Source organism: Etheostoma spectabile, chromosome 18 (genome assembly GCF_008692095.1).
Source record: "Etheostoma spectabile isolate EspeVRDwgs_2016 chromosome 18, UIUC_Espe_1.0, whole genome shotgun sequence".
NCBI lineage: Eukaryota > Metazoa > Chordata > Actinopteri > Perciformes > Percidae > Etheostoma > Etheostoma spectabile.
This window is the reverse complement of record NC_045750.1, coordinates 21556678-21564677: the sequence shown is the minus strand read 5'-3', so window position 1 is coordinate 21564677 and position 8000 is coordinate 21556678. Positions and strand designations below refer to the sequence as shown.

Below are 8000 nucleotides of genomic sequence, written 5' to 3'. Positions count from 1 at the left end.
ACGGCCTGAGCCTCTAGGAATTTGAGTATTATCATGACTGGGAGGAGTGGAATAATTTAATTAAGACAGAATAGATCAATTTAATTATCTGATATCAGATAATTTACTAGTACTGCTTTAGAAGACAGAGATCTGATCTAAAAGTCCACATCTAATTTTCCTATTCTGTTTTATCATTGCAGTGGTAGTTTTAATTCCAATTAGGTTGTGAAGTATAGCCCGTCTTTTGTTTACCTTTGATTTAACCGATCTGAGTCGGGGGACAGACATGGTGGTTATTAGACTATGAGTGGGTGACCGACCCAGTGGAAGCACAGAGGAGCGCATTGCACTGCCCCTCTGATTACTAATATCAGACTTGGGTTGTCATTGTTTATGACAGATTAGAGACTCAGTCAGATTTTTTGATATGAGAGCGGCTCTGTCCAAAGTGGGATAAATGCCGTCTCTTTTAGACCAGGCTTTCCCCAGAACGCACTCCAGTTGTCTACATAGGCCACATCATTAGCTGAGCTCACCCTGACAACCAGCAGATGAAGAATGACATGCGGCTGTACATGTCATCGCTGATCAAGTTTGGCAGGGGTCCAGAGAAAGTCCGACATTGTCTTTGCAAATGCACAAAGTGACTCAACCATAATTTCAGTGATCTCCGATTTGCATAGCCGGGTATCATTACCACCCACGTACGTGAAGGATGATCTTACTGCATTTACGGTTATCTTTAGCTAGCAGCTTTGCTCTGGCCCCAGGGACACACACGACCGCGGCCACTGGAGCCGCCAACTTCACGTTACGCAGTATAGCGCTCACAATAACCAGAGTTGGCTCCTCAGTGGGTGTGTTGCTGAGTGGGGAGAAACTGATTTGGTTAATATCTATCGCTACGCTTCCTTCGGACAGTTACCCACTCGCCTGGCTGCTCGGGACCTGCCGGGGGACTGCTAGCTGAAGCTGCAGTATCTTGGCTACAGAGCACTGGCTAGCTACGTAAGCATGTGATTTTGATTCCATGGTGTGGAGCTGGGCCTCAAACTCACTAAGCATTGTCTCCAGAGCTGCAAATATACTAGATTTATTACATATATCTTTATCGCTAAAGGAGGCAGAGGAATAGCTAAACATCTGACACACAGAGCAAGAGAGAGCTGGAGAGGGAGAGGAATTAGCCATTGCCAATGGCTAAGCTAAAGTAGCGTTCTAACAATTGAGATTACGGTGACCAGACATCTCCGGTTTCCGGGGACAGTCCCCGGTTTTGGTGATTTGTCCCCGGCTGGATCTGTCCCCGGTTTTCACTGTGACTGACAGACCCGAAATTGAAACAAAAGAAAGAAAACATGTAGCCTATAGTCGCACACCCTCCACGCGCAGGCTCAGGACAGCCAGAGCAAGCGCTGCTCAAAGCTCAGAAACTTTTTAGAATGCCATATTTTACAAAGCTAAAATGAGTGATTATTTACATGGAGTCTGGTGGGTTTAGCAAACGCAATTTTGTGGACTTTTATGTTTTAAAAAGTATCTCGATCTTTAACAGGACGGTTGACTTCCTTAGAAATCCTTTCCAAAATGTTGTCAGACACTTAGAATATTAATCTGAGTCTGTCAGTACAAAACAAGCACTTTTATGAACTTAAAAACAAGCTGGACAATTGTCTGATTAACTTACATTGTAGCTTGTTTCGCTGCCGACTGCAGCGATCTCGTTTAAAGAGAATTCTGGCCAATTTTTATATTAATCTTGATTGCTATAAATATGTACTTTTGTGTTTTTGAAAAAAACCCTGACCTGAATTGGTGCAGGCAACACAGAACATATTTTCAAAAATAAGCATATGCTTATTTTTTAAAAGTGCTGTAGTACAACTAGCAGGAGGCAAGTCATATCTGAGGTAAGTTTGGAGACACTACCTTATTTAATCATTAAATTGATAGCCTAGAGGTTTTTGTTTTATCTTTTTTCTGTGTTTTAGTTTGTAGATGGTCCCTAAGCTCTCTAACTGCCGTCTCGACACAGAAACTAAACAGACCTGAATTAGCACAACTTTCATGCATTTCATTCACATCTACTGCAGCCAGATTCACTGTGTTTATTGCATCATGTTTAGGCGCTTTTATTATTTGACATTTTGAACATGTTTAGAGGCTAAAAACACATTTAAAACTTGCCCTGTTTGAGCAAGTTGGGTGCTAACTCTAGCAGGAGGATAACACGGTGGAGGCAGCACCGATTGGTTTCATTCTTCTCTCTACTGAGAGCCCTCCTAAATTACAAACAACAGATCTATGTATTGAAATCGACCGGAATTCTCCTTTAATGTGATTATTTAAATAAGGTTACCATTTCTTTTTCCAGAAGGGATTTAAAGTGGAAATGCCTGGAATGAGTTGCTTCATACTTTAACCAAAGGCTCATCAATCCTCCTTGTATCATTTTTGTCATTATTTGAGGATTAATGCAAGCTTGTGTGTAACGAATGGTACTTTACCTGTTATTTGTATGTTGAATTGTGTTGTGACGTGAAAATAGCTTGGCCAGAAATCTTTTAGCACAGGACAAAAAAGGCTGGACCTTGTTAATTTTTAATAGTATGTGTCAGCTGACTCAATACTATCTCCTGAATATAAAGATCTTTGCCAAACTGCCCCAGAGGAGATTAATGGTAAGCATGGACCCCACTGAAAATATGCTAAATGTTTTACAGGAATTATGACAACTTGGACTTAAATTGAAGTGAATTGTTTTTTTGTATTTGTGAAGTTTAGAAATAAACCTTATGTGGTAAGGAGACAAATGTGTTACAATAGAAGTGTTATGCTGTCACAATTAGATCTAAAGTGTGTCCCTTTTAAAAAGTATTGAAACTTTATCTACTGTCAACTTTATCCTTTTCATTCATCATGTATGTATGTATTCACATTTCTTTTAATTTAACTTGAAACTTGATGTCTGAGATTTACATTCATTAGTTAAAAATTAAGTTTGAAAGTAAAACTTTGAAGATGTGGAATAATAATGTAAATATTGGAAAGTGTAGAGCTGTTTTAAGGCTAAATCTTTATATGTCCTGTTTAATTGAAAGCCAGCCACTACTGTTACTTGTTTTTCCATTTCAAAAAGTTGTGCAAATTATCTAAATTTTCAATCACCTGTTAGACCTGGAAGAGCCCAACTTACCTCCTGATGTTTTTCCCAGGACAGGCTGTAAAGATGCGTGGGATCTTTGCTAGTTGTGCACTCTCAGCCCTGCTGCTGGCGGCAGCCTGGGCAGACCACCACCACCACCCCCCCGGCTCTGAACACGGTCATGAAGGAGAGCTGAGCTGCCACAAACTGTCCTCTCCCAATGCTGACTTTGCCTTTGCCCTGTACAAAAGCCTGAATAACAACACTACTGCTGGACAAAACATCTTCTTCTCGCCGCTGGGCATCTCCACCGCCCTGTCCATGCTGTCTACAGGGGCCAGTGGTGAAACCCACCGCCAGCTGTTCTCCAGCTTGGGCTACAGCACCTTTACCCAGACCCAGGTCAATGAAGCGTACAAGCATCTTGTCGACATGCATGGAAACAGCCAGGAGAGCCAGCAGCTGGATGTCGGTAACGGCGTGGCCGTGCGCTCCGGCTTCAGTCCTCTGGAGAAGTTCCTGAAGGACGTCAAGCACTACTACTCTGCTGATATCTTCAACGTCGACTTCACCAAACCTGCCGAGGCTGCGGCTCAGATCAACACCTTCATTGCTAATAAAACAAAAGATAAAATCAAAGATATGGTGAACGACCTGGACCCTGATATGGCCATTGTGCTTACTAACTATGTCTACTTTAAAGGTAAGAAGCTATTTCAAGTCCATGCCTCATAATTTACAGACAGGCAAAGAAACAAACTCACCACATGTTAAATAAAGCTGTTTTAACAATGAAGTTTAGAGTCCTCCCCTGAAAAACGCACCCATAGGTCGTTTCTTGCAATTACGACCTATATTTACGTTTGTAGTGACAGCACCCACTAGTAGTATTTAAGATGGCCGGAAAAGCGGAAAGTTCCCAAATTTCCATATAAGGAGAAAGGTTGGGGCGTTGGACGAGTCAAACAATCAATCTCAGGACTGTCACCCAAAGTAATGTGCACGTTTTTTTTCACTTTACGAACGTTAAATTCAGTGTCATGTGCATAACCATAATTATGGCTAAGTAATAGCTGATTTTAACCCAAACCACAATCGTTTTCTAAACTTAACCAAGTACTTTAGGTGCATAACTACTTTATGTTTTTGGGGCCTACATTTCATTTCTTGTACTGTAGCTATGTTATTGACTAGCTTGTTTCTTACTCTTATTTTTACCTTCAATCTGACTGTGAACAACTGCAACCGAACAATTTTCCTGACGGGATCAATAAAGTTTTCTGATTCTCATAAACATATCCAAACTGTGACCGTTCCACAACTTTAAACACGTGTTTAAAATTGCAACCATTACATTCAAAAATGCAACCGACTTTCTGTGGTTAATTTATGAGGGAGGATATTGCTCCTGTATCAGAGGGGTATGATGATTGAAGAGAATTATTCAACATTTAAAAACAGATGATAATTTGCGCTGAGTACTGTCCTCTTTGCCTGTCCACTGCCTCATACAGGACTGTGGAAAACACCGTTCAGTCGTGACGCTACACACAAGACCGACTTCAATGTGGACAAGACCACCAAAGTTCAGGTGGACATGATGATCAGGAAGGGTGACTACGACACCTACTGGGACGTCGACAACCACACCACGGTGGTCATGCTGCCCTACAAGGGCAACACCTCCATGATGATCGTCCTGCCCGATGAAGGCAAGATGAAGGAGGTGGAGGGCTACATCAACAAGGACTACATCAAGCACTGGCGAGACTCTGTCTCAATGAAGTAAGAGATATCTGTATTTTTAAATCCCCATCCTCTAGTGATTGAGAAAATGTTGACTGGATGACATCTGATTTACTTGAAACAGTAATGTGTAATAGGACTGCACGTTATATTCCTTTAAAAAAAAATCATTGTGATATAAACTTGTGCAATAAATGCATCGCAAAAGACACTAAGATTTTTTGTCGCACTGTTGCTTGCTCTGTAGGAAACTACTAGAACTGTTGGGTCCTTGTAAATTCTGGAGTGTGGTCTAGACCTGCTCTATCTGTAAAGTGTCTTGAGATAACGCTTGTTATGAATTGATACTATAAATAAAATTGAATTGAAATTGAATTGAGTTGATTGAAAGAGAGTAGAAAGTAGAAAACTTAAACATAAGCTTTAGAAAACACTATGAAGTTTAACCGTCATTTTTTTTTAATGGTGCCTTTTATGTTCAATTTGTTCAATAAAATATTGGAAATATATATTTTTTTTTAATTCAACAATGAATTTGCTGTTTTTTTAGCAGAATACTAAAAGCACCATATGTGCCAAACTGAGTAGGTACACTTTAATCATATATTTATTGTTAAATAATATATTTAATCATTCATTACAAGTAACATTGCAATATTCAACGTTGTCACATGTTGTTGATTTTCCTCATATCGTGCAGCCCTAATGTGTTAATTGGCCATGCAGTGATTTAACATTAAATTCCAGCCATTGTGACACTAGGGGTGTTCTGTGTTTCTTAGATATGTGGATCTGTACCTGCCAAAGTTTTCCATCTCTGCTGATGCTCCTCTGGAAAACACACTCAAAGAAATGGGCATAACCGACGCGTTTGAGAACAAGGCGGATTTCTCTGGCATGTCTGAGGTCCCGCTCAAAGTCTCAAAGGTAGGAGAGGCAAGCATTTCTTCTCAGGTGCATTATTCATTTAAGTGCTTATGAACATGGGAATATACCTACCTCACTGCAGGAGCAGTGGTTCAGGAAAAACTGCAGAATAGAGACCTCTACGCGTCTACATTTGTTCTAGACCTGCAAGTATTAGGGCCATTGTAGGTAAAAATAATAATAGTACCAGGGGATGGGGGGAAATATTTCAGGAAAATAAATTGAATGTCTGAGACTTTAGTCAAAGTACGAGAAACAACATGAGTTTATGGAGTCTAAAATTTGTGAGGAAATCCTCTTAGTCACTAATTTATGAGAAAAGAAACTCAGATAATGTTAGCTTTTTTTGTCAAGGAACTACATGGCTTCATTTTGCAAGGTTGGATCAACCTCATCACACCACAAACACCGCCTCAGGCCGTGCATATGCAATTGGATTTAGCAATAGGTAAATCGAAAGCCACGCCCACTAGAGGGTAGAAGAATTCTCCGCTTTCCATTGACTTTTATTGGGTGATGGTGGATCCTTGTAAACTTGGTCTGCCCCCAAATAAATAATCTAAATCAATAATTTCACTGGATAACCATGTACTGCATGTATTTATCATTCTAACAGAGGATAAAGGCAAAAGATTGAACATACGAAAAAAAAACCTCCTTTATGGACTACCAGAATCAAATGAAATGATAAACAATAAATATACTGTATGAAAATGAAAACGTTCTTTGACTGGGTTATAGGTACAAAGCGTTGACGACAGCGACACAGGATGTCAAACCTGTTTCTTTCAACCTGTAATTGTTTGCCCTCTGTCACTAACACACATTTTTTAAAATTAATTTGTGTTTTATTATTATAATTTTAGGGGGGCTCCAACTGAGTTTGGGCAATTTAGGCTAGTTTTTGCTAGAATAACTTTCATTCACTGGAAAGGGATCTTCTCCACATGTGAATACTAACACTTGTGTTTTCTGCTGTGTATAAATACTTCTAACTTTAAGCTTTTCCTTAACACTGCTGAATCATTCCAGCCCTCTGAAGGCAGCAGGTATTTGTTCCCTCTGGAAACACTCCTAACTGGAGTGATGTTGCACACTGTCCAGATTGTCCTGTTACATTGGGTGCAACAATTCTTTCTCAGAATATTACCACGGCTTTGTAATACACATGTTTTACCTACAATGGCCCTAATACGCTGTAGTTTTAATATATACGTATATATTTTTATTTTATTTAAAGGCGCCTCTCTTGGCACTCAAGGACACCGTACAGGGTATACACACATTAAAAACAACGAAAAAAATAATATACAACAAAAACCACAGAAAAGGCAGAGCAATAGACATTCAAGTGGAATAGGCAGTTTTAAACAGATGTGTTTTGAGTTGTGCCTTAAAATGGGGGAGTGAATCGATGTTTCTAAGTTGGGGTGGTAATGAGTTCCAGAGACGGGGAGCAGAGCGGCTGAGTGCTCTGCCCCCCATGGTGGTGAGACGGGCGGAAGGGACAGAGAGGTGTATGGAGGAAGAGGATCTGGGGGAGCGAGGTTGTAGACGGCCTTGAATGCAAACAGGAGAACTTAAATTAGACTCTGACTGCCTTCTTTTTCCTCCACAGGCGTCCCACAAGGCTCTGCTGAGTGTCGCCGAGATGGGAACAGAGGCTGCATCTTCCACCATTTTTGAGGCAGTATTCCTCAGTAAACCCCGGTCCGTGAAAATTAATAGACCCTTCTTGGTCTTCATCCTGGAAAACGTCACCGGGAGCATCCTCTTCATGGGCAAGATCAACAACCCCACAGCCATGTAAAGAAGCAAGGCAGATAGGAACCGTGATCACATGTTGCAGGAGCCATAATGAGAAGCTGCTGGAGTGTTTCTACATGTGAGCATGGACACCTTATGTCTTTTATTTTGAAAAGACAATAAAGGAAGACACTGAAAATAGAAAACAAATAAAGCATTTTTCTATTCATTGGGCAGCATGACATCAGATACACAATAAATAAATACAAAATATTTAAATATGACTCAATAATCTCATTCTTCCCTACCAGTGCTACCAGACTGAGGCCATGCCTTTATTTGGCCTTTAACCCATTAAAACCCAGACCAATTTCCTTTTAAAGGGAAATTATGGGTTACATAACACAGACTAAAATAAGAACATAGAACACATTTTTTTTAACACCCCCCTTTA

At 40.3% G+C, this 8000-nt stretch overlaps 1 protein-coding gene and 1 long non-coding RNA gene across 4 annotated transcripts in view; one reads left to right on the top strand and one right to left on the bottom strand.

The window, feature by feature from the left end:
* LOC116706192 (uncharacterized) overlaps positions 1–4899 on the bottom strand; it is a 16760-nt gene extending 11861 nt beyond the window's left edge. Inside the window, exon 1 of the long non-coding RNA XR_004336165.1 lies at positions 4811–4899. This is a non-coding gene — a long non-coding RNA (uncharacterized LOC116706192). The remainder of the gene's footprint in view (positions 1–4810) is intronic.
* The window catches only part of LOC116706176 (alpha-1-antitrypsin homolog), a 22106-nt gene extending 14354 nt beyond the window's left edge, over positions 1–7752 (top strand). For 2 of the 3 annotated variants that reach the window (XM_032542857.1, XM_032542858.1), the window contains 4 exons: positions 3203–3830; positions 4642–4912; positions 5656–5800; positions 7419–7752. In XM_032542857.1, the coding sequence (XP_032398748.1) occupies positions 3212–3830; positions 4642–4912; positions 5656–5800; positions 7419–7610 (1227 nt within the window). In that variant the 5' untranslated portion in view covers positions 3203–3211 and the 3' untranslated portion in view covers positions 7611–7752. Of the gene's footprint in view, positions 1–2559; positions 2664–3202; positions 3831–4641; positions 4913–5655; positions 5801–7418 lie in introns of those variants that run through there. The other variant, XM_032542856.1, reaches the window with a different exon arrangement.
* The last annotated feature ends 248 nt before the right edge of the window (positions 7753–8000 follow it).